The 26,553-nt window shown below is 42.5% G+C and overlaps 2 protein-coding genes across 3 annotated transcripts; one reads left to right on the forward strand and one right to left on the reverse strand.

The window, feature by feature from the left end:
* The first annotated feature begins 3,705 nt into the window (after positions 1–3,705).
* Positions 3,706–11,543, forward strand: prlhr2a (prolactin releasing hormone receptor 2a). The gene is made up of 2 exons (XM_061768511.1): positions 3,706–4,980; positions 9,614–11,543. The coding sequence occupies exons 1-2, from the start codon at positions 4,538–4,540 to the stop codon at positions 10,248–10,250; spliced, it is 1,080 nt and encodes a 359-aa protein (XP_061624495.1). The 5' UTR covers positions 3,706–4,537; the 3' UTR covers positions 10,251–11,543.
* A 200-nt stretch (positions 11,544–11,743) lies between these two features.
* rab11fip1a (RAB11 family interacting protein 1 (class I) a) lies at positions 11,744–25,317 on the reverse strand. 2 transcript variants are annotated; one of them, XM_061768509.1, is made up of 6 exons: positions 24,641–25,317; positions 18,429–18,853; positions 16,622–17,486; positions 13,613–15,493; positions 13,220–13,328; positions 11,744–13,007 (listed from the first exon to the last, which is right to left on the reverse strand). In XM_061768509.1, the coding sequence occupies exons 1-6, from the start codon at positions 24,988–24,990 to the stop codon at positions 12,804–12,806; spliced, it is 3,834 nt and encodes a 1,277-aa protein (XP_061624493.1). In that variant the 5' UTR covers positions 24,991–25,317; the 3' UTR covers positions 11,744–12,803. The 2 variants fall into 2 exon arrangements, with proteins under 2 accessions (XP_061624493.1, XP_061624494.1); XM_061768510.1 differs by lacking the exon at positions 13,613–15,493 and having other exon boundaries at positions 24,641–25,316.
* Positions 25,318–26,553: the final 1,236 nt, after the last annotated feature.

Genomic DNA, 26,553 nt, shown 5'->3' on the forward strand with positions numbered 1-26,553 from the left:
TTATATTGTCCCACACGTTTATAATGTCAATGAATCAGCTCGCAATCTTGATTTAAAAAAAAAAAATAATAATAATAATTCATCCAAGGCTTGTATTGGATCACATTATTCAGGTGTACCTAATGTTGTGGCCGTTGATTTGCTTTTGTGCTTCCATTGAAAGAACTCCTGCGTCGTCATAGCCACTGAATATCCACAGCACACTCAATGGCACTCCATTGTCAATACCTCTGTGGGCCATTATGATCTTTTTAAAAACGCTAACATTACAGTAACTCACTCCAAAACATACTTAACAATAAACACAATAAAACTGTAAGCACGGATTTGGGGGTGAAATGTGTCCTGTGTATCCAGCTGTATTGTACTTCTTGCGTATTTGTTTTCTTGTACGCAGAGATGCCACAATAGGGCAGGCACCCAGCTGATGAGGACCTGGAGAGACAGCCGATATCGCAACGTCCTCCTACTGGTCAAACGAGACGCTCTCATCTCGCTCATCTATTAACAGTTACTGTAAAAGGGTTGGGTGAAGGGAGCTATTGTTTATTAATATTTTGTGCGTGTTTGGTTTTGTGTACAGATTGTGAACATCACATTGTATATATATCCAAACAAAACATGGCTTTTAAGTGATTACTGGCTTTCTCAAGATTTTTGGAATGATTGATTTCTTTTCTGTAACTCAGTAATATGTTTGCTACTCTGTCACCGACACTTCCAGTTGCAATCACTTCACTTTGCACGTCTCAAATGTCCGATGGTGAATACCATCAGAGCGAACCATCCCGAGCCCAGGATGTCCGAGGCAGGCACTTCAAGTATTAACTAAGCTTCCTGTTCACTATTCATTACGTTTGTCAGGTGTCTTCAAAGGGTGAGTCGTTGTACTTGCTTTATTTTGGGTTGAAATCCTTTTGAATGCGCAGTGGTTGGGTTCTCTTTACGACTGTATAACAGTTAGCGATATTCAAAATAACAAAACTCACTGTGTTTAACTTCCAATGATTTGTTAGCGAGACAAATATGAGGTGGGCCACCACCTGCATGTGTCCTTAATGTCTACACTGGTTTTGTCCCTTTGGGTCTAAGATGACATGTTGTCTTATTGAAGCTTTCCGGATGAACTAACGTCTACAGCTCGAAATTTTCTCCTCATGCTTCGATTCTGTTGTTTTCATAGTACACACATTACAACGAAATTCATCACAAGGTTTCTCAGTTTGATGAAAAACAGAAGAACAAGGACTGTCATACTCAAATGCTTATTGTAAGAACTGTGAGGCAAATGTGCTTACCAAGAAAAAAAACAACCATAAAATAAATACTAATTAATCATAGCGTAAAAACAAGATAGAATGAGTTAAACCCTAAACAAAAAAGGTGGCTGTATAGAGAATTATTCCTCTTTCTGTATCCATTGTCATGAAAAACAGATATTGTACCAATTCCTTCTTACTTTTGTTCTTAAGTACATTTCAGTCAGATTTATTTTATTGTTACCGAAGGGGTTAAATCGGTCTTTCTACTTTTACCAGTGTTTTTTTTTTTTTTTTTTTTTTAAATCTGTTAAGTTTCTGTGCTGATACTAAAGTACAGAGTTTGAACCTTTTGGTTCTTGCCATGAAATTGCCCACATGACTCCAAGCGGCTGCACGCACGCGGGACAGCGGGTCGACTTAACTACAAATGAAAAGGAGCGCCAGAGAGACACGTGGCCAGTGCGTCTCCCGCCGTGCGGACAATATCGGGATTCCTCAGACCAGACTCCTATCGATTGTCAATAATAAGCGCTCCAACGTCTGCTTTGGGAGGAACTGAGCTCCTGTTTGTTCAAATGAAACATCATGTCCTCACAAAACATTCACACACCACTTCCCGTCTCCTGCTTATCAGACAGCCCTCAGTTGCTTGTGCAAACACGTTCGAGGATAATGAATGATTACAACTCAAACAGGAGAGCCACCCTCCATTCATGAAAGCAGCGTGACCTTCTGGGCAAGTGTTAAGTGTTACCTTAACCTTTGTCATTAGCCTTTTATATGCAACCATTGGTAGACAACCGCACACTTCGTTCCGTTTCACAGATTTTGAAGCAATTGTTGTTGTTTTTATGGCTTTTTGCAGTAGTGCCATATTAAAAATAAAAAAAAAATAAAAAACAACGTTGGAGCTACTGACCAGGTGCAGCAAAACCAGGCTACAGACTTGCTTAGATTCTTCTCTGGTCATGTCACATGTTGAACATAATGAATCAAATAAAGCCCCAATAACGTACAGTAAATTGGCATAAATGAGCCACGCTCACGAGGTTGTTTCCTTGGCAACTTGGGTCAAAGAGCTTTGAAGCCCAAAAAAAATAAAAATAAAAATAAGAGTGAGCAGGAACACTCAGTCAGACAATCAGAAAATCACTGTGGAAACATTCTATACTTTGCCACTGAATGTGTGATGTCTGTTCATTGCTATGACAACAGATGCTACAATAGCGGTTGTTATTTTTGTCCAAATAAAAGGAGAGATGTTAGTCTGCTTTGTGACCCATCACTCTGACTGAATATGTGGCGCCGGGTTCTCTGTGTGGTGTGCAACAAAAATACCCAAAATAAAGATGATTCTGATAAGAATTTAAAAATGCTAACTTTAAAAAAAATGTAAAAAAAAAAATACAAAATTGACATGATGTATTTCTTGGTTGGAAATGAGATTGTTAACTTTAATCATACAAATGTCAATACCGACAGATAACTACAGTGGATATAAAAAGTCTACACACCCCTGTTCAAATGCCAGGTTTTTGTGACATGAAAAACGAGACCAAGATAAATCATTTCAAAAACTTTTCCGCCATTTATAGGACCTATAACCTGTCCAGCCGAATTGATTTTGAACTATCTCTTCGAGAGGGGAAGTTCAACGTAGATAAGAAGTGCTGCAGAAGTGTGCACCAGCTAGCTAAAATTGGGGAAGTGGCTGAAGTATAGAAAATGGATGGTTGGGTGAATATGAATATGGATGAATTCAATTGAATTCACCTGAATTCAATTCAACTGAATTTACATGGACAAAATTGAACGAGAGCTGCATGTGTCCAGTTTGAATGCAGAACAGTGCCCCCCTTTGACAGTCAGTGGAAGCACAGAACACACTGCATGTGTGTCCCCACAAAGTCTACTAAAATCACATTTTGACAGATTTTCATTTAAAAAATAAATAATAAAAATAAAAAATAAAAATTAGCCTACAATTTCGCTCCTCATTGCATGATGGCAAATCTTGTGTTCTTTGAGCTGAATTTCAACACAAACGCGACGTCACAGGCGAAGATCATGCAAAGGAGAAGTGGCACCTTTGAAATTGCAAAAAGGGGGGAGGAAAGCGCGCGCCTCGGCTCATCGAACACGAGGCTGCATCCATCAGTGTGAGAAGTGTGCCGCTCTTGCAGCTGCCGGACCTGGACGCTCCACACTTGGCGGCCAGCACAAGGTAGGTACTGCCATGCATACGAGAACAATTCAGACTTGACATGCATCGATGCTCTCGAGTATGTTTTCTTCAAAAGGGACCCAGTCACGCAAAAGTACATCTTTGACAGGATTTTTATTCTTTGTTCACGTTTTTCCATTTTCCATTTCATTGCCTGTTTTCATTTTCTACACACATGCAGTTCATGCTACAAATAAATAATTAGATGTAAGGGGGACAAAGTAAAGAATGCGATAAATTCAAATAAGTAGAGCCTGCAAAAAAGGAATGTGGTTGTTAATAAGTTAAAAAAAAGAAGCTGTTGAAGCAAAAATGATATTTGTAATGCTGAAATATAATCATTATTGTTATCCATGATTTTTTTTTTTATTCTAATGTATGATAATAAAACTAATAATAAAAAACTGGCAAAAACACTTTATTTCTTGATTAAAATTCAATAAAATGTTAGTTACTTAGTTACATTACAGAACAGAAACAAAATATATTTCTTTGGCCTGAACATTATGATTGAAAAATGTGAATTTAGTTAAAAATTCTTCAAGAGCTCACTGAAATTGAAAGAAAAACGCATTAAAATGACTTCACGATTCACGTCTCTTCTTGTATGATGACATGAGCGGCAACTTTACGTCCCACCCCTGCGCCTGTGCCGCCGTGTGCGATCGCACACGTCGCACATGCCCATTACCGCCCATTACAATCCATACAATGTGACAGGTGTACACGTTTGAAATGCTGAAAGCGTGATTGTGACAGCTCCACGCAGGCAATTGCTGCAGCACACTGGTCACCCTCTATCGTGCCAGATCAAAGCGTCCAATCAGATGAGCTCCTGCTCACAGTCCACGGGGCGATATTTGCACAGTTACTAGACATTGCTGTGATGTATTAGCCATCATACGGCCCTCATTAATATCAGTCCTTGTCATTTCAATTCGATGATATCTCCACGTCAACTCACATCAGGTCTGTAAGCGATGCGCAGAATACAGTTGCTCCCTGTGGTAATCACGAGCTAATTGTCCCAGGTGGACGTCCGCCTCTTGGGATGGAGGGCCCAACCGGTGATCGCATCACCACGCCCGTGACCCATCAGTCGAACGACACGAGTGGCATCTTCGAGGTGGCGCTCCAGAATGTCTCCACGGAGCGCAAGCCTCAGTTCGAGGGTGTGGAGCTGCTGCAGTCCTTCAAAGTGCTCATCATCCCCTGCTACACTCTGGTGGCCCTGGTGGGCGTCGTCGGCAACTACCTGCTCCTGTACGTCATCTGCCGCGCTCGCAAGATGCACAACGTCACCAACTTCTTCATCGGGAACCTGGCCTTCTCCGACATGCTCATGTGCGCCACGTGCATCCCCTTCACTCTGGCCTATGCGCTCAACCCACACGGGTGGGTGTTTGGCCGCTTCATGTGCTACCTGGTTTATCTCATCCAGCCGGTGACCGTGTACGTGTCAGTTTTCACCCTCACCGCCATCGGGGTGGATAGGTAAGTCACGAATCCATCATCTGATGAGAAATCATGCAGGGGAGATGAGAGACTCTCAGCTTGGAGCTACCTAATCATCAAGTAAATAATGGGAAACCTTGGCACATAATTTCACACACATACACAAAAGTAATGTTATTACCTGGCAAAGGGATTTGCTCAAAATTGCAGCGGCAGATTTTAGCTGTGAAAAATGTTTTTCGGGGTGCAACCAAATAAATAGCTTAATGCTTCAGATGTAGGAAAAAAAGAACTTACTGACAAAAACATGGAACAATGTCTGTCCTTACCTTTGGTCAAAGTCTTTGAGTGCGCTGCAGTTTCCTACAGCTACAAAACCACAAACACGAACAATAATGCATGTACAGTGGGGGGGGAAAAGTATTCAGTCACCCACCAATTGTGCAAGTTCTCCCACGTAAAAAGAGGAGTGAGGTCTGTAATTTTCATCATAGGTATACCTCACCTATGAGAGACAAAATGAGAACAAAAAAATCCAGAAAATCACAGTCAGATTTTAAAGAAATTATGAGCAAATTATGGTGGAAAATAAGTGTTTGGTCACCTCCAAACAAGCAAGATTTTTGGCACTCACAGACCTGTAACTTCTTCTTTGAGAGGCTCCTCTGTACTCCACTCGTTACCTGTATTAATGGCACCTCTTTGAACTCGTTATCAGTATAAAAGACACCTGTCCAAAACCTCAAACAGTCACACTCCAAACTCCACTATGGCCAAGACCAAAGAGCTGTCAAAGGCCACCAGAAACAAAATTGTAGACCTGCACCAGGCTGAGAAGACTGAATCTGCAATAGATAAGCAGCTTTTTGTGAAGAAATCAACTGTTGGAGCAATTATTAGAAAACAGAAGACATACAAGACCACTAATAATTTCCCTTGATCTGGGGCTCCACGCAAGATCTCACCCCGTGGGGTCAAAACGATCACAAGGACGGTGAGCAAAAATCCCAGAACCACATGGGGGGACCTAGTGAATGACCTGCAGAGAGCTTGGACCAAAGTAACAAAGGGTACCATCAGTAACACACTACGCCGCCAAGTGACTCAAATCCTGCAGTGCCAGACGTGTCACCCTGCTTAAACCAGTACATGTCCACGCCCGTCTGAAGTTTGCTAGAGAGCATTTGGATGATCCAGAAGAGGATTGGGAGAATGTCACATGGTCAGATGAAACCAAAATAGAACCTTTTGGTAAAAACTCAACTTCTTGTGTTTGGAGGAGAAAGAATGCTGAGTTGCATCCAAAGAACACCATACCTACTGTGAAGCATGGGGGCGGAAACGTCATGCTATGGGGCTGTTTTTCTGCGAAGGGACCAGGACGACTGATCCGTGTAAAGGAAAGAATGAATGGGGCCGTGGATCGTGAGATTTTGAGTGAAAACCTCCTTTCATCAACAAGGGCATTGAAAATGAAACGTGGTCGGGTCTTTCAGCATGACAATGATCCCAAACATGGGCAACGAAGGGGTGGCTTCGTAAGAAGCATTTCAAGGTCCTGGAGTGGCCACGCCAGTCTCCAGATCTCAACCCCATAGAAAATCTTTGGAGGGAGTTGAAAGTCTGTGTTGTGCAGCGACAGCCCCAAAACATCACTGCTCTGGAGGAGATCTGCATGGAGGAATGGGTCAAAATACCAGCAACAGTGTGTAAAAACCTTTTGAACACTTACGGAAAACGTTTGAACTCTGTCATTGCCAACAAAAGGATATATAACAGAGTTTTGAGATAAACTTTTCTTATTGACCATGTACTTATTTTCGACCATAATTTGCAAATTCTTTAAAAATCAGACAATGTGTTTTTCTGGATTGACTCCCTCCCCCCCTCCCATTTTGTCTCTCATATGCGAGGTACACTTATGATGAAAATTACAGGCCTCTCCCATCTTTTTAAGTGGGAGAACTGACTAAATACTTTCTTGCCCCACAGTACACCGAGCAGCCACATTATGATGACTTGCGCAATACATAATGATATAATGATTCAAATACACAAGATGTACCAAATAGTGTGCCAACTTTACAAAGGTAATGCTCTGTTTTGATTAATAGCTGATTGTGTTAAGTTTATTTTTGTGGTTTAGTCGTTGAGGTCACTTTCCGAACTTCTGTGCATGCAGCACGTTGCCACTCAGTGACCGTGTGAATGAGACTGAACGGCTCCATACAGTGTGTGTCTGTATGTTTGAGAGCTAATTCCGTCATTATCACTTGACCTTGACAACAGAGTCAGGGATGAATGGAATGTGATGTGAATTTGCAAACAGCTGAGAGAAAGCGAGTGAAAGTCCGTGGGAGAGATGGCTGGTGGACTGATGATGGATAGATGGAGGGATGGATGGATGGATGGTGGAAAGATGGTTGAATAGGTTGGTCTGCATATTGTATGCTCTGAATGGCTCTGATATGGATTGGGAACCCTCATAAGTATACATAAATGTGATATTTTATGCAGCACGGTGCCCTAGAGGTGGGCACCATTTCCCGCACCATCCTCCTGAGCAGACTCCACAATATTGGCATTTCACACAGAAAGTCCTCTAGTGGTTCACTTCTTAACTGTCCGGCCGCATGCAGTTTGTTCAAATGAAATCATTCAAATCCCATCCGTCCTGCATTTCTTCTGGTGTTCCCCAAGGCTCTGTCTTTGGCCCCATGCGATTTATCACCTAAATTCAACTTGCACTTTCACCGTTTCGGATGACACTCTGCTCTACCTCCCCACCAAACCCAGCGCCACTCTTCCTCCTTCCTCGTCTCTGAACTCAAACACTGGTTCTCATCCAACTTTCTACAACTCAACAGTGACAAAACAGAACTTCCACTCACAGGTACCAAGTCCATGCTAGCCAAAATTGACTTTTTTTTTTTTTTTGATAATTCCTCTGTTTCAACTCAGGTTAAGAGTCTCGGTGTCATCCTCGACAGCACACTCTCCTTCCGAGCACACATAAACAACATCAACCTGCCTGCATACTTTCACTTCATCCATCCTGCACCAGCCCCGCATTGCTGCTGTCCTTGTTCATCGCTTCCCACCTGGATTATTGCAACTCGCTCCTGTTCGGTCAAGTTACCACAAAAACTATATATTTACCAGAACTCTGCCACCCGTATTATCACAAGGACCCCCGCCACTCACAACATCACTCCAGCCCTGCAACCACTTCACTGGCTCCTTGTCCAGTACTGCATCCAATATAAAATTCTGATCTTCACCTTCAACGACATCAATAACCTCACCCCGCCATATCTTGCTGACCTCCTTCACGTTGCCATCCCTTCCCGGTCACTCAGATTCTCATTCTCCAACTACCTCATAGTCCCTTCTGCTCGTCTGTCCACCGTTTTTGGAACTCACTACCACCTGACGTCCGATACACAGACTTTTTAACTCTCTTGAAATCCAATCTCAAGACACACCTATCATCCATCCGTTCTCAACACCGCTTATCCTGTTCAGGGTGGTGGAGCCTATCCCACCTGACTTCTGGCGAAAGCCGGACTACACCCTGAACTGGTCGTCAGTCAGTCGCAAAAATAAATGGCTTACAGATGATTCTATTTTTTAAAAAAAATGTAAAAATGAAAATGCACTCGTGTGCGTCTCCATGCGGTGACGACTCTCTTAACTTCTTCCGCCTCCTTGGCCAAATTTAGCTCCTCCCTGATCAGCAAAGCTCGTATCTAATTTAAGATGTGTCACTTCAACATAGTTCCTTTGATACAACATGGTACCAAATTCCTGTCTAATGCCTAGCTACAGTATTTTAGCTCCGTTATTGGCCCCATTAGCTATAGCGGCCGATTTCCCAGATCGAGCCTGATATACAGTATTTTGTCAGAAACGACAAAACCTTCTGTAGTGTCACATAATCTACAACCAACGATTTGGCCCTATGATAGCCCTACGACGCCAAAATGAAAAGTCTAGCATGTTTTATTTTTTGGATATCTTCCGTGTAGTGTGACATATCAACGACAATTATCGGACAGCGCACCTTGATGTCGACTAATAGGATTGCATTGCACAAACCAACGTACTGAAGCTTTACAGTATGATTCGACAGAACGTCGGCATGTTTACGTACAGACGTTAGAGCTAGCAATAGCTTGCTGGGCTGCATAATGTTTTGTAACCTCTTTGCTAACTGTATCATAGTAAAAGTACATGAACATACCTCAAGCAATCCTTTAATGGACAGCCCAAAACGGCCTCTCCCAAGAATCGGTATAGACCACCACACATTTCGTTCTTTTTTTTGCCTACACAATACATTGGCCCGATCTATGGTTGTGTATCCGGTTGTGTTGACCGGTGACACGTTTTCTGGTTCCGCCTCGCCGACAGTGTTTTGATTTGACAAGATAAAGTGATCGTAAAAGACGGCATATGGTGGTATCGTAATAAATGTCTGACCGAGATACGACAAGATTTGATAGCAGTAGTCTAACACACTGCAATCGTGAAAGACCAAAGTTGTTTTGTAGTCTGATCGAGGCATCAGAGAAAAGTATTCTACTTTATTACGTTTCTATTAGAAGTAATTAGGATTAGGAAAAACAAAATTAGGACCACCTAGTCTTTTCTCTTCTTCTCTCTCTGACAGGTACTACGCCACAGTGCATCCTCTGAAGAAGCGCATTTCAGTCTTGGCATGCACCTACTTGCTGTCCGCTATCTGGCTGCTGTCCTGTGCTCTGGTGGCTCCTGCTGTGGCTCACACCTACCATGTGGAGTTCCAAAACGAGGGCTTCACCATCTGTGAGGAATTCTGGATGGGTCAGGAGGGGGAGCATCTGGCCTACGCGTACAGCACTCTCTTCATCACCTACGTGCTGCCTCTGTCTGCCCTCTGCATCTCCTATCTGTGCATCTCTGTCAAACTGAGGAACTGTGTGGTTCCAGGCTACCGCACTCGGAGCCAGGCCGAGGCTCAGCGCATGCGCAAACGCAAGACCTTCCGCCTCGTGAGCCTTGTGGTGGCCGCTTTTGGCATTTGCTGGATGCCCATCAGCGTGTTCAACGTGCTACGTGACATTGACATTGATCTGATTGATAAGCGCTACTTCCTGCTCATTCAGTTGCTCTGTCACCTTTGTGCTATGAGCTCGTCCTGCTGTAATCCTTTCCTGTACGCTTGGCTCCACGACCGCTTTCGTACCGAGCTCCGCAAAATGATGGTGTGCCGCCGGCGTATTGGCATTGCCGCCAACAATGGCGCCACTGCAAGTGTTGTGCTGTGAAAGACACTTCAGAAATTACTTAGGGAAAGTAAGACAAATCACTGTGGGGATGGGACTAGGGTCCTCCCAACCTTTTGGGTTTAGGAACTTCTTGGGGAGATTTCTTCCAAGGACAAATGCATAACTACCATGTGCACCGATAATTGCCATGGGAATTCTTTATTCTTTAAACCTTTCAAGCTAAATATTCATTCAAGCAAATTCAGTTGAATTAGTTTGACAAGCACTGGTAAAGACAAGGGCTGGCACCTAAAAAAAAAAAAAAAACATCCTGGAAGGTGATCAGATGATCGTTGTCTCTGTGACATAGCACACCACAGTGTTAATGTGGCAAACTAATATGATTAAAAACATGTGTGTGTATATATATAGATATATATATGTTTCAGTCGAGAAGTCACCAGTGCTCCTGTTAAAGTTCCCAAGAGAAGCAATCCCTGCCTACCCACGGTTGTTCAAAACCTTTTGAACCTTGCCCTCCCCTCTCCTGTCCGTCCACCCACACACACTACTCTATATGCATTCGGCCACTTATGTGAGCCATCGTTTCATAAAACCTTTCTGACTTTGTGGAATATGTAGTCAGTCTATTTCTATCGAGCAAAGTGGTGGTTACGATGAATAACTGGCATGAAGCACCTTCACATTAATTATATGACACATACATTACACATGCATGTGCAGTGGACTTTTTGTACTTTGTTCATTTTAATCTGTTTATTCATATTATGCAATGTGCCGGTTATCATGAATAACTAGCAAGGAACGATCGCATTACATTAACGGAATAAACTGTAAAACGTGACCAATTGTGCTGGGCTCGGCCAAGTACAGCAAGGATTGCCGAGTACGTTAAAGGTCTTTGCTTGCTTTGGACACGTATGCCAAATCGGCATTGCAAATGAGAATTTGTTCTCAATCGCCATTGCCTACCTGGATAAACTATAAACCTAAACGACACCCCTAACACCGGAGTTTGCTTATCTGGAGTTTTTGGCCAGCCAATCAGGCTGAAGCTTGGCAAAAGGGATTTGTTTTGTTGTAAATGAAGCTGCCTGTGTTGTTACTGATTGGAATTCAGGTCCTGAGGTTTGCTGTTAGCTGCTGTATATAAAATCAGTAAAGATCTGTTTAAAAAGCATTGCCAGTATTGATATTCAGTTTGTTGACCATTTAATTTGTGCTTGTTTCTTAAGAGGATTCACAACATACATTTGTGTTACCTTCACTAGGTTCCACATTCAAGCTGATGTAAACAATTTAATTCAATGTTCTGTACAACAACACGATGCTATATTACTGTCACAACTAAAACTTACTGTTCCAGTGGAAACTAGGTAGACAGGCAGGCCAGAACTACCATTTACAGCTGAATGCTTGTGAAAGGAAACAATGTAGAGAAACAACGAATTTCTTTGACAAACACAAAACTTTGTGCATAAGGACAGGTTGTTGAGTGAAAGTGTATTTAATTGAAATAAAACCAGTTTGCATTTGGACAAAACTGAGTGTCTTTATTTAAAATGAAACCACAATTCATGACCTCTGTCATATATGTCGTCAGGAGCGTTATTTGAGCTGTAATCCATGAGGCATCTGGGGACATTCTTTACTGTTTCAGTGCTCGGCCCACACAGAAAGAGAGGTAGCAAAAAATGAGTTCCTCAAATGAGACGTCAACATGTCTCTACATTCATAACAGCAATATTGCAAGAATTTCTGCAAAAGGTATATGGTAAAAATAAAGGCAAATACGGTGTGCTCATCATTCATATGGGCTTCCACTTCAGACGAGGCTAGTTGAAGAACAGCGAGCCTTTTATTGTAGTCTCTGATTATCACAGACTTCCTTCATTAATGGGAGTTTGGCTCCGTGTTATTTCTTCGCGTTCTCAAACGTCACTGCATCGGCTCATAGGACTCAGGTAATTGCAAGTATACAGGTGGCATTAGGCGCTTGCTTAATGCTGGTTTTCTTGATCTAAAAAAAAAAAAAAAAAAAAAAAAAAAAAAGAAAAAAGGCACAGCATCTCGCAAAGATACGGCAAAGCAGCAGATAAGAGAAAAATAAAACAGCTCAGTGGAGGGAAAATCAGTGATCATCGGTTGATGAGGTATTAATTTATAAATTATATTTTTGGAAAATACTCTCATAAAATGTATGTACATTATGGGGAATACATTTGGAATGATTGAGCCACATATACAGTTTGGGTACAGTGGGGAAAAAAAAGAAAGATGAAATAACGCACAACCCACGTCTCAAGTATTGTAAATACATCACGAAGATTTCAAATAAAACAATTTAAAGCGTTTTTAAAGCACACGCCAGTACCTGTGTCCAAACAAATCCATTGATTTATATACACATTTAATTGCTCGTTTATCAACCAGAGACAATTTCCAGCATTCTTAAAGGAACCTGAATATTACTCCACAAAGTGCATATGATATTAAACCTCAATTAGGATGTGTCTCAGTACACACACACAGTCAAGAAAAACATTAGTGGGCCATTACGCGTACTGGGCTCGTCTTCTCTTAGCCGTTACCTCACACTGGCTCGGTAGTGCTCATGGCCTGCAGGATGGCGGGCTTCTCCTCTATGACACGCACTAACAGGTTGTCTATGTACGCCTCAAGCTCGCCGATTTTGCAGTCTTTCTTGGACAGATCCGCTTGCTGCCGCACCACCAGTGTGATCAACTCTTCATGGGTCAGCTGAGTGAATGGTCCGCTGTCAGCCATGCCCGCCACCTGTGTCAAGTGCAATGATGTGTTCAGAGCTTTTTGAATTGTCCCTTGAGAAAATTTGACAGCGACTCAAAAGAGGAATAACTTCAACAATCTGATCCAAAAAGTCTCTACTGTTTCAACTGGAGGCTTTTTACAATGGGGTCGCCGCGAGAGTATCAAAAGTGTCATTGTGTTTTGGTCCACATGTATATTTTATATTCATGCCACAGTACCTTAACCTTTCCAGCTGTGCCGTTCTGAACATGCATGTCTTTCAGTGCCGAAGTGCTGGTGTGATGCTGACTTTCAATAGGGTGCATTACAGGCTTCACTGGATGAGGCCTGCAAGGAAATGTATTTTCTTAACAACAATATACAGTATTAAGCAATTCGACAAGGACTGAAGCATGTTTGTTGCAAACTGGGCACGTCAAGTCAGTGTGTTTAAAAGTGAGTTACACAACATAGTTGAGTCTTTGCTTAGGTTTTAATCATCTTCCAAGTCCAAGCCTGAATTCACCAAGAAAACCAACAATCCCAACCAAGGAAAAACCAAAGACCAAAGATTTTTTTGTCCAAATAGCAGCTGCAATCACATTGTGATGCAAACATTTTTTAAGTCTCACCTGGATAAAGTGGAGGAAAGGCCATCGCCATTGCTAATCTGAGGACTGACAAACTGAGACTCAGAGGGGGGCAACAACGCTCTCTTGGGTTTCTTTCTCACAGAAACAACTTCTCCTTTTGAGGACGGTTCCTCCATTACAACGGGGAGGGGCTCTGAAGTTGCAAAAGGGTCACTTCCAAATGGATCTTCTCCCTCAAAATGATGGACTTGTGCCTTCCCATCAGCTGGATGCCTTTGTGTGATGGACTCAATGACATCATCCCTTTGAGTTCTAGTAGTTTTTTCTTCATCCGAAGATTCTTGGTGAAACTTTAAAGCCTTCTGTGAGTTACTTCTCGAAGGAGGTGACGACAGTCGTCTCGATGAATTTTGTCTTTGGAAAACTGGACTGATTTGCCTGAATTCATCCTCCATTTTGCTTGTCTCATAGCCATTCAAACTTGAGAAGGGATCAACCGGTTTCTCGTCATTGAAAATTTGATCGAGATCATCTCCCGTCATTCCAGAGTTTTCAGGTTTTTGTTCCGTTTGTAGTACCCTGGAATAAAGGTCCTCTGATGTTCTGGGTGGTTTTTCTGGCACCTCCATATATCTAGAAAGAAGGTCCGTGCTGGGATATGGTTGAAACTCAGAATTACCTTCCGTCCCCTGTTTGCCATTTTTGTCCATTTCGCTCATACTGAAACTGGGTGTTTTTTGGATGTTGCCGCTCATGTGCAGATCAGCAAAAGCTGGTGTGGCTCCAAAATACTCTTGTTCCGTTGGCTCTTTAATGACCGACCTTTGTCTCGGTCTCGCAGTGGGAACGTGGATGTCAGAAGTCTCTGGATGTTTTGTCTGCTCAGCAGGCGTTCCCGAATCCCAGTCCATTTGGCTAGTTGATATGGTCCCACGTGCTGGTAGAAAGGACTGTTGCAAAGCATTCTTTGATTCATCTAGAGAGATCTCTTGGAGACTCTCACTTGTAGTTTTGTTCATATTTAGCATTCCTGCGGTTACTGAGGGAAGAGACCTTGTGAGAGACTCATCGACCCAGCCGAAGTTCTGGCTCTCTCTTTGACCGGAATCTGACATTGACTGGCTGTGCATAGTTGACACTTGCATAGGTGGAGGAGGGGCTGCCACTTTTTTGGACGACCGACGTCTGTTTTCCTGCTGATGCGTTTGAAAATATCCCACAACAGGGCTCTCCCCTGAAAATGAAGGTCTAGTCTCGCCTAGGTCCTCTGGACCATCCACACTCATCTCTGGACCTGTAAGTTCTGGTGTACTGTCCATGCGTCTTTGATTGACTTCAGCAATGATATGATCCCATCGAGTGGTCCCCTGTACCCCATGTCTCTTCTGGGGAAATAGGGTTTCATAATCAGGAAGTGGAAGAGAGAGTTTTTTGTCTTGCTGAGATCCATTTGTGTGGCTTGAGCTTTGCACCTCTTGGGTTCCGCCAGTGTGGGCCTCATATATGGGATACAACGGTGGCAAGGGGGCTCTTGCCATTTTATCAGCCATTGTGGGTGAAGATGAAACGTCTATGCTGTTAGAAGGGGAACCAGGCAGACTTTGACAAGGAGAACCAGGCAGACTTTTAAGAGGAGAACCAGGCGGACTTTGACAAGGAGAACCAGGCAGACTTTTAAGAGGAGAAGCAGGCAGACTTTTACAAGGGGAACCAGGCGGAGTTTCCCTTAATCTGAGGGGAGCCAATGATGAATGAAGGTAGGAGAAAGTATCGGGAGAGTCATACGGTACACTAGGGAGGGTAGATTCAGAGGCGCCTGGGGAAGACCACTGCTGGTCCACTGGAGCACTGGAGGTTTGAGGCTCAGAGTATTCAGATTGCAGGTGCTCAGAGGATTCAGATTCCAGAGAATGACTCAATCTGCCAAGAAGTGAAAACAAAGGCCTACAAATCAGTGAAACCATCAAATAACCCAGAGTTGCGTCCACCAGCGTATAACCCCATCACCGAATTAGCTTGCAGCTATCAGGTCAGCACATTTTTATGACAAAAATGATTTGTCAAACATTGTGCAACTACTGTGATTGTTTATGAAACCCCTATTTAATACCTACATAATACCACTGAGCATACATGTGAACTGTAATCATTATTATTGTACATGCCTTTTAGCAAATACACCGTTTAAAACCCACAGACAAGCTACAGAAACAATGCCTTCTAGATGTTTCTATTTTAAATTGTGAAATAATTGTTTGGGTGTAAGCGTCATTATTCCCTTTCAGTTTTCGTAAACCCAATTCAATTGGAACGTAAAACACTTTCCAAACTTAGTTGATTTTAACTAAACGCAAACCAATTTCACCCTTCAAAGCCACAGTCCATCATCGAACACAAAATGCAACATCATTTACAAACACGAGTGCAGTTTGCTCACCATGATGACCCAAAGCCAACGGAAATTGCCACCAAGGTCCAAATGTAAAGCAAAAAATTAAGAAAAGGGAAAAAGGAAAATCACACACCCAAGACATCCACATTACAAGTCACACTTTAACGACTTCTACAAGCGGTTTCCACAACCTGTTCCACAACACCTTTACAAAAACTGACACGCCCTTATTCTCATCATACAGCAGAGCAGTCTGGCCAAACAAGTCTATCAACTGTTGGGTGGAATACTAAAGGTAGTCCAAGAGTCACCAGTGTGAGTCAATGTCAAACAGACCGTAGGTGGAAATGCGTCTTTGTGAAGAGACTGTGTGAAGAATGTTAAGATACTTTCATGTGCATGTCAAACTGTTATGTGCATTTTACTGCAAGATGTGCTCAAGATTTATTGAAAGTAAAGTTCCCATTTGTTCTGTAAAAATCTGTGGGCTCAGCCAAGAGGTAAAATGCACATAACAGCAAAGCTAATGAATTTCAAAGCAAAAGAAGAATGTGCCCACAAGCAACGTCAAAATAAAACTGCATTGCAGACTTTCGAACAGAACAACTCTTTTGATCATTTAAAAAAACAAATTTTAAATAAAAGAGAAGGCCTACCTCGGTTTAACTGTGGACACTCTTGCGGTGCGGTTTAGGAAGAGCATGGCCGACGAGGTTTGTGGGTTAAGACTGGATTTCTGCTCATCGGCTGGACTTTCACTGCTGTTAAATTGAGTGCTCGAGCTCAGCGAAACATTCTCAAACGAATTGGTGGCCCTCAAGACTTGCTGATCTCTCACGTCATAGTGAGAAGCTTGTGTGGTCCCTTCTTCGGGGTGTTGCAGTGCCTCCTCCTTTTTTCCCTCCTTCCTTCGTATGATTCCAAACAGAGATGAGAGCCTTTCGCTCATGGAAGCCTCCTCCTGACTTTTCTGCTCTTCGTTTTTTTGAGTCACCTCCTCCAGTTTACGGCGCTCCTCATCCTCTGTTGCTTCCAGCCTTCTGTGTTCTTCTTCCTCTTCCTCCCAGTGTTTCTCTCTTCTCGCCTCATCTTCAAGAAAGCGCCTGTTCCTGTCATATTCATCCTCCTGCAATTTCTTAAGCCTCTCCTCTTCCTCCTGCAATCTCATAGCTTCAATCTGCCTTCTTTCCTCTTCCTCTTGTCGACGCTGCTGTTCCATCACAAGCCTATCTCTAGTCTCGGACCTAAACAAAGGCCCTGGCGTGTGCCTGTCTGGCAAGACACTGGTGGCGTGTTGTTGTACATTCTCCATAGAACCTTGGCCGGAGCTGTTCAGACTGAGAGTAGAGCCGCTCCTGGCATCTGTCTCGTCTGCATTCACATGTCTGCCGTTAACGCTGGGGTTGTTTATGTCACTGTTGCTGTGCTTGGAGCGGCCCAGTAACGATAATGGACCCAGAGACATCTTGCTGTCAGAGCTACCGCTGCGCTTGTGTCCAAGAAATTTGAATTTCTTCTTGACTACGGAAGAAGAGAAGGGGATGATGTGAGGTTATTGCTTACATGATTATTTGAATTGCACTAATGTCCCTTGTCCACTCCACGGTACCTATTTGGGTTGACTCACTACTGACAAATTAGCATAATCAGGTACTACTTCATCTAGGAATTGGTAAGGCTGAGGTTCTAAGCCTGCTGATGGGTGACGCAAACCACCAATGGTCGCTCACTACGGGTCAGTAGTATACGCCAGTCTCAACTTCGCTGTGCACGTGAAAATAGTCTCCTTATCGTGCAGCACACATGGCGTGAAGTAAATACAAGACTCCATTGTTGTAATTCATTAGAATAGTGACTACACCCACTGTGGAAAATTATCAAATTTCACTTCTTGGTATTAAAATGATCACTTATTTAACATCCATCCATCCATCCATCCATTTTCTTTACCGCTTCTCCTCACGCGGGCCACGGGCGTGCTGGAGCCTATCCAAGCTATCTTCGGGCGGGAGGCGGGGGACACCCTGAACCGGTCGCCAGCCAATCGCAGGGCACATAGAAACAAATAACCATTCGCACTCACATTCACACCGACGGGCAATTTAGAGTCTTCAAGCAACCTACCACGCATGTTTTGGGGATGTGGGAGGAAACCCACCCAGGCACGGGGAGAACATGCAAACTCCACCCAGGCGGGGACGGGATTTGAACCCCGGTCCCCAGAACTGTGAGGCAGATGTGCGAACCAGTTGTCTACCATGCTGGCCGTATTTAACACAAATGTATCTTTTTTTCATCTATCCATGCCAGCGATATACAGTATAGTGAAAAATTAACTGCTCTTCAATATGGAAAAAAGTACAATTAACCTGTATAGCTAAGTCAGTATGGTGCAGTGGAAAAGCACCATATCAAACAGTTATTAAGAAGCCAACTATTTCTACACAGAAAGAAACTGTATACCTTCAGGAGTTTCTACATTGATGCCAGATGAGCGGCTGCCGCTAAGGGATGAGTTCTTCCTAGGAAGACTCACTAAAGTCGACATGGACTGTGAGGTGTTCCGCTGCAAGTTGGATTTAGGTGCAAAGAGGTTCTTGAGCTTGTTTTTTTTCTTCTCCTTTGCAGTTTGGTTGGGGGAGAGCGAATCGTGGTCTCCCTCGCTGTCTGTCAGGACCTGGCTCATAGCAGAGCCAGAGTCCGAGAAGCTGTCCTTTTTCTTCAGGCGGACTTTGTCTTTGAACTTGGAGATGCGGGAACGAGGCTTGTCGTGCATAGAAAGGTCCACCATGCTCGCTGACATGTTGTTCCTCATGAAGGTGATGCCGAGCAGCACGTCGCCTCGCAACTTGTCCGCTTTTCCGCTCTTGTCCACTAACGGGAACCAACTGAGAATGACAGAGAAGGTAAACCATTACTTAAAAATACTATAAATTACTTCAACCTTATTTCTTTATGTAACACAAGATTAAAGATTAAAAAAGACAGCAATCGGATGGGTGCTTGGGTTAGGTAGGCAGGTACAGCCTCAGACAAAAATGTACATTTTAAAACCTCTCTGTCTCAGGGCCGATTTTCACAGCACCAGCGTTGGATTTCATCAAACGAGCTTGGTTGTGGCCAGTGAGTGTAGATCAGGGGTCGGCAACCCAAAATGTTGGAAGAGCCATATTCGACCCCCAAAAAAAAAAAAAAAAAAAAAAAATCTGTCTGGAGCCGCAAAAAAATGAAAAGCCTTATAATTAAGGTAACATGCTGTAAGTGTCTATATTTGCCTACTATCCAAATGACAAGGAGCATTGATGATTAAATGTTTATTATTTCTGCAACGCTTCCTGGAGAGAATGACGCACCACGGGACTACTCTACTGTACGATGGTGTTTTAAGTTTAACTTAACGTTGCATTGATGAAATTCTAGAAATATAATAAAGAAAACTGATTTTTTTTTAATGTCATTTTTATTTTGAGGATTCAAAAGAACAAAATGGAACACGCCTCCTGTAATTTCAGACCTCCCCATGGAAATAAAATGCAGTCCTCTTCAATCCTCAATAATAGAAACAATCCTCTTCTCTTTTCCCCCTTATCTGGGCAACAGAGTGTAATAAAACGCAGCTCGCAATTATAAAACAGCCTTTTGAAAAGGTAAGTACTACGAAAATAAGCCAGTTTCATACAGATTAATAAAATAAAACAATGTACAATCCTCTGCTCTGCTCGGCTGTCAGACTTTTGAATTTGGGCACCCATAAATCTTTGTCAGCTATATCGCCCATTTGCATTTGGAGGTCAGCTTGATTTACTCCCGGGAATGAGTTCAACAAGGACAGCTAAGCATGCCTTCCCTGGAAATGTCTTTCCACATGACTCTTTTTGTTATTTGACAACTTCTCATTACAAAGCAGACATGCAGGCAAACTGTCCGCACTGTTCACCTCAGCTATCTTTCTCTTTTTCCTTTTGCGATCCATGGCCCATCACACACCCGCCGGTTTGTTTGCGACAGCCACTTGCCGCACCGAGCTCAAAGAAGCGCGCGTCGCAGGCTATGGCGGAAATTTTCGTTGACAGATATGTTGAAATTTAATATTTATTGCAAACATTTTTATAGCATTGGAAAACGTTGGGAATGTTTGTCATGTTTGTCCTCCAACAGAAACCACATTAAAACAAAAAATATATTTTCCTCCCCCCCATCTTTTTTTCATTTTCATACATTTTTTAAAAAGCTCCAGGGAGCCACTAGGGCAGCGCTAAAGAGCCGCATGCGGCTCGAGTGCTGTGGGTTGCCGACCCCCGGTGTAGATATTATTAAGAATACAAAAACAACTCATGGGAGTGCCTCATTTCTCATTTTCAGATGTGTTTGAAATATAAGTGGCATTATGATTATTGTGGCGTGATGATGTTGACTAATTGATGTAGATGTCAATAACCCTCAGTCAATGAGAGCAACTAGCTTGAAGGGTGAGGGTTGATTTAAAGCAGAAAATGGCACGATTGACATCAGCCAAAAATATCACTCGGTCATTTTTAGTTTTTACGCGTGTACAGATAAATTTCAACTCGTGGACTGATTGCAGCACACATAACACGTGCATGTCTGACGTATGTGTAATGTGCAATTAATGTATTCAATCAAGGTGTAGAGATTCCTGCAAAATCAACACAAACACAACCCCTACTGGATTGATTCTTTGTGACAGTTGCAAAGATTGAAAGGTGTGGAATATATTACTCAGCTTGTTGCAGTCTCTATTGTCAAAGGCAATTGCGACTGTTTGGTGCCTCCCCGCCCGTGTTTTCTCTGTTATTAAGGATCATCACTTATTTTCTGAAGGGAGAGGGAGGAGTGTTCTGGACCTGGAGGGAATCTTGTTTAAAAAAAACAAAAGCTATTACACCAACTAGCTTTGACTTTCATTGGTACAATTTAAGTACTTATACGTGTTATAATAGCCACAGACATAATGATAGGCCTGTTGCTTTAGAGCTTGTTTGATGAAAAGCAAAAACACCTTTCACTAAAACAAGTTCTCACTCTGGTCAATTTGTTAGCCTTTAATGTAATCATTGGGAAAAAAAAAATTCTTTATGCCTGTGAATTTGTGGTGTTATCTGCAGTTCATGGGGAGTTAACCGCTGCATTAGTCAATTTGCTGTCAGAGACCTCTCGTGGTGCTCTTTATTGTAAACATAACAAATCAGGAGACAAGCTTGGGAATGAATCAGCATTCCTCTGAGTATAATGTCATGAAGGTTACGCTAATTCAAGAGCGTTTCCCATATTCCGCCCTGTGCACTAGGCCAAGTCAAACAAGACTCTCCGACATGTCTCAAAACAAGGGAAAAAAAATAGTTCCATTTACACTCACTGGACACTTCATTAGGTACACCTGAAATGCAACACATATAAGACAATGAGGAATCTTTGACAACCACAAAGTTATTCGTATGTTATTTACACACAATGAATTTTCTTATTTTTGTAAGAAAAATACAATCCATCAGCTTAAATATTAGCACAAATCAGCAAAACGATATAATTATACTACATCTGAAGCCACCCAGGAAAAACTCTATTACCATGTCAAAATTTGATACAGTTGACCAAAAAACTGGAGAGAAAACGGTTCAGCAGCTGAACCCAACAACGAGCTGTCTTGACTCAATACCATCTGACTTTTTCAAAGCTATTGCGAAGTCTGTGCTAGCTGATTTGCAGCAAATAATCAATTGCTCACTTCAGTCAGGCGAGTTTTCTAAAGCTCTTAAAGCTCCAATTCTAAAGTCTTTACACTGGCTTCCTGTCAGCTTTAGAATATATTTCAAAGTTCTGCTACTGGTCTATAAATCACTAAACAGTTTAAGTCCTGAATACATGAATGAAATGCTAATGGAATATAAACCCAGTAGGGCTCTGAGATCGACAGACTCAGGTCAAATAGTGGAGCACAGAGTCCAAAGCAAACATAGTGAAGCAGCACACAAATGGAATAAGTTGCCAACAGAAGTGACGTCAGCCCCAAGTGTGCATGTTTTTAAGTCCAGGTTAAGAACTCTTCTTTTTTCCCATGCTTTTTAGAGCATTTCCACTTTTAAATGATATTTGGCCGGGAAGCCGTTAAGTAAAATGTTTGTTGTCATCCAGAAAACAATGTGAAAATCAAACAGCTCGGCGCTCATGTTGTCTGTTTCTTAGCGGGAAATACCGATAAAGTTGCTATTTTTTTGAGAAATAATCACTAGAGGGGCAACCAGAAAGCGCAGTGTGCAACACTCTGCTTTGTAAACTAGCGCCTCTCTGTTTGCAGCCATGTTGTTAAAGTGGGCAGTGCACATCAGTGGGGACGTTAATTAAACTATGAAAGACGCTTAACAAAAAGATTTCAAGAAAAAAAATATATATCTTACAAACTCAATTTAGTCGATAAAAGTTATTAATCGCCCAGCCCTAAGTTCCAGTTAGAAATATGAGACGCTGGGGCCTTGGAATCAGCCTTTGCATTTCTTACACAGCAATCTCTCAAAAATTGCCTCATCAGAGCTTTAACAGTAGATATGTCATTTATCCGCCTTTGCTTTTTACACAGAAAGAACCCAGCAGGATATTACCACAAACTGTGTGCGCCACTCCACGGCAGCACAATATCCTGTAATCACAATATTAGATTGTGATGACGCCTGCACAGGCCTGACAAGAACAGATTGCAGAATTCCCCAACACGCAGGCGTCATCCCGCCTCCCTTCGTTCTCTGATACATCATGGAAAGGCGGACTATTTGCGGCCAAAAACTAAGCTCCTGTCAAGTTTATCAGGAAATTGCCTGCTGTTACTTGGAGGCATCTTGCCTGTGTCAACGTCAGCATGGCGTGCCCTAAATTGGCTTAAAGAGACAATGAATTGTTACATCAGCTGACTGACTGGGTGTTCATTAACACGATGTTCTTAGCGAGCCATGCATCTCAAGCATGCGTTCGCCATTCCTGCAAGTCAGGTTCCATCTGGTAACTGCTGAGAAGATTTATTTTCGGTGCCAAATGACAAACAATAGGTTGTTTTATTCATGCAATGCCAACCCTCCAGTAAATGAAATGTATGAAAAGTGTATTTGCACTTTTACTGTTTTGAAACAAACCGCCAATGTCATGTGTCACAAGTAGCAAGTACAGTAGGTCTGAAGTCCAATAAGTTGCACAATTTGGCACTCATCTGAATTGGGTTATGTTTTTTTTTTAATAATTATTATTATTGCTGAAAAGGATAAGGTGATAACTCGATATGCCAGTTTGTCTCCTATTCTTAAGCCAATATAATTGCCCAATGGAATAAAAAAATAAAAAACATTAAAATTAAAAAACAAATGATCAGTCAACCATAGTGGATTCTTAGAGGTAACTGCAAAGCTTTTTCATCTGGAATAGTTGGTATTCACAAACCCTGCATCAGCATGTCACGGAAGTAGCGGAGTAATCGAATACGGTCGGCCGCAAGGTGAAAAAATCCAGTAGCCATCCCGCATGCTGTTCCTTACTCAAAACAAAGCGAGTGGCGCACTCGAGGAGAGAGAAACAATTGAGCCATGAACAGGGAAAGGGCAAGGACTGAACTTTCCCAGCAAAGTGTAAAAAGGTCATGTGCAAACACAAGATATGAGTGCAGTATCCAAGAGAATTCGCCTTTACAAACAACCATTTCAAAATTGGGAATGGTTCTCTCTCTACATTAAACCTTTACCTTTAGAATATATTCACACGAGAGGGTGCTTGTCTAAATGTTACACCAAAGCTTCATTTAAGCAACATTGTCATCCAAGACATCAGGGTGTGAGCGCACACAGCACTGAGCTAATGGCTCCCAGGAATGTGCAGAATTGACAGCAGCAATGTGAAACGTGGATTCCAGGGTGGGTCTGCGACGCACCAAAATCATTACAAAGATCACACACTGCAATGAGAATGGTTCATTGCAGCAAGGAATTAAAAGCTTTGGGACGCTTTTCACTTTACTGTTACAAAAAACACGAACACATACAAAGTCCCTTTGAGGCCTTCAACTGGAATTGAACTAGTTAGCAGTGCAACACTACAACGCTCCCAAAGATCAATGTTCAGTACATCCATTTTCTACATCTCTTATCATCATTAGGGTCACGGGCGAGCTGGAAGCTATCCCAGCTGGCTTTGGCAGAGGCAGGGTACACCCTGGGCTGGTCACACAAACAGACAAAGAACCATCACACCTATGTGCAATTTCAAGTCTTCAACGAAGCAAATGTGCATGTTCTTAAAATGCAGGAGGAAAATGTTAACTTAGTAATAGTAACTATAAATGTAGGGTTTTTCTATGCATTTGTTTCTCTCTTCTTTTTTTTTTTTACTGATTAATTGACAGTAAACAAATGGGTCACATGGTCAAAAGGTGACCACTGTGTCACAATACTAAACTAATGATATGTCTGCATTAAATATCAGTCATCAGCGTCAATAAAATTGGTGAAAAGTAAAAATCCACTTGATGAACTCGACCAACAATGATTTCCTTTTAACCTTGAGTTTTGTCTCCCTGCTCCACTGGTGCCAGTGGCCATCTTTGCGCCCCTTCAAACCCCCAGGGTAAACAAATCTACTTGGATGGTGCCAAGATGCGTTATGAGACGAAGAGTGCTTACTCTGGCCTTTGGCGAGCCTTGTTTTCGTGCAGTTCCACGAGGTTGACGACGGCTTGGCCCAGGAACTTGTCGAGTCCGGCCTGGACTCGGTGCATGACAACGACGTACAGCGTGCAGCGGTCGACGTTCCCCGGGTGGAAGAGCGGCAGGCCGAACGAAGCCTCCTCTTTCCACATCGGTGCGGTGCTCTTCTCGGCCACCGATGTGGAAAACTTGTCTTTGGCCACCTGGATGATGGCGTAGGCGTCGTTGGTGCCATTCTTCCCCTTCGGGCGAAGGTTCCGAGCCTGGTGCACCGTTACCTGCACGCTGGTGGGGAACGACTGCTGGCTCTGATCGACCAGAGACATCGCGGCGATCGACGGAGTCGTGACCGAAAGCTTCCCCGAATGGTTGAGGAAGGGCGGCCGGTCTGGCGTCGCTGTTACCTTCGACGTCCTCTGGTAAGTTACAACTGCAGGTTTTGAGTTACCGAGCTCGGCTTCGGTTCAGGAAGCTCAGGTTGGTGTGGAAGTACGCCCACCTCTTCCTCGTAACGCTACATTTTAAGCCTCTGGCTGCGTACATAGACGACAGAATAAAATATAAGCGCAGTGTATAACTATAAGAAGAAGCTTTCATACGAATACCACAGACAGCTCCTTTAACGCGCGTTGCAGAAAATTAAAACGCTTACCTCCCTGATGTTTATGATACCCAATGGTACTGTACACACGGCCACCTGATTGGCTAGATGGAGCTGTCAATATTTCTTACAATTCACTGATTGGACCGTGATGACGAGGGGCGTAAACAGTCAGTCAACTGTAACCAAAGAGTTAGGACTCTGGTCGGGAATCAGTTTGCAAATACGGAGGCGAGTAAGACAAAAAAAAAAAGAAAAGAAAAAGAAAATAGTACGTCACCAGATGTCCAGTGACTAAGAAAGTCATTGTCTCTGTTGCCGTCACGGGGGTTGCCACTTAAACAAAGACGTCAGAGTAGAAATGAATGGGATTGCATGACGTCCCTGCATGGTTGATAGCATGACACATTTTCGACAAGGTCATAATGTACTCACTATTGAGATGTTTTGAGTTGACTAAAATATTGACATACTGCGCCGACTAATTTGGTTTGATTTATGTTACAGTAAAGACAATGCCATAATGTTTGAGTAGCAAACAACGGGGCCAGGGCCTTGCGGGCTGGGAACAGAACCTCCATCATGGTGTTTGTAGAGGACATTTTCAGACAGAAAAGTCAGTTAATTAGCCGCTGCCTAAGTTATCATGCTAACTACCATGCACCGCCTCTATTTTTCAATCAACTTACCCGTACCAATGTAACTTACAAGTAGCATTCCATTTCCCTTGGAGGCAATTTTTGTCATGTTACAATCTTCTTTTAGACTGACACATTGCACATTCAAAGTGGCTTAGACAAGAAGGCTAAACTCATCTTTTTTTTTTTTAATCAGTCTGCCTTAGTCAAATGACATAGAAGGCTTTTTTTTTTTTTTTTTAATGTCTGATGTCATGGTGGAAAGTTGGTGGCAAAATGACTCACATTGTGTATTTAAACTTAAATCTACACAAAATAGCTTCCCTCTTTTAATAAGATACATAAAGTTCTTACTGAGATTATTATTTTTTTAATATTATGTCACATTTTTCTTTATGAGCGAATTAGTGTTGGCTTGACTTTTATGCTATCAAAACAACATTTTCCCATCGCTTTACTAACGTGAACGGAGTAACACAAGATGCTAAATTAGCTAATGATAATAACTGAAAAACACACCTTATTTGGGAGGTTTTTTTGTTGTTGTTTTGTTTTGTTGTTCGCCTTCAGATTATAACGTATACATTTTGAAACCCAGAAACTGGTGCTTTTTAATCTGCCACATGACACAGTGCATTCACCACAAATCA

The sequence above is a fragment of the Phyllopteryx taeniolatus genome, chromosome 3 (assembly GCF_024500385.1).
Source record: "Phyllopteryx taeniolatus isolate TA_2022b chromosome 3, UOR_Ptae_1.2, whole genome shotgun sequence".
Classification (NCBI taxonomy): Eukaryota; Metazoa; Chordata; class Actinopteri; order Syngnathiformes; family Syngnathidae; genus Phyllopteryx; species Phyllopteryx taeniolatus.

Bases quoted from the DNA above. Each gene is read 5' to 3' on its own strand.
- prlhr2a (XM_061768511.1), top strand. From the start codon at position 4,538: ATGGAGGGCCCAACCGGTGATCGCATCACCACGCCCGTGACCCATCAG. The intron at 4,981-9,613 runs GTAAGTCACGAA...TCTCTCTGACAG, and splicing joins ACCGCCATCGGGGTGGATAG to GTACTACGCCACAGTGCATC.
- rab11fip1a (XM_061768509.1), bottom strand. From the start codon at position 24,990: ATGTCTCTGGTCGATCAGAGCCAGCAGTCGTTCCCCACCAGCGTGCAG. The intron at 18,854-24,640 runs GTAAGCACTCTT...TGTCATTCTCAG, and splicing joins AAGGCTCGCCAAAGGCCAGA to TTGGTTCCCGTTAGTGGACA. The intron at 13,008-13,219 runs GTACTGTGGCAT...CACTTGACACAG, and splicing joins GCACAGCTGGAAAGGTTAAG to GTGGCGGGCATGGCTGACAG.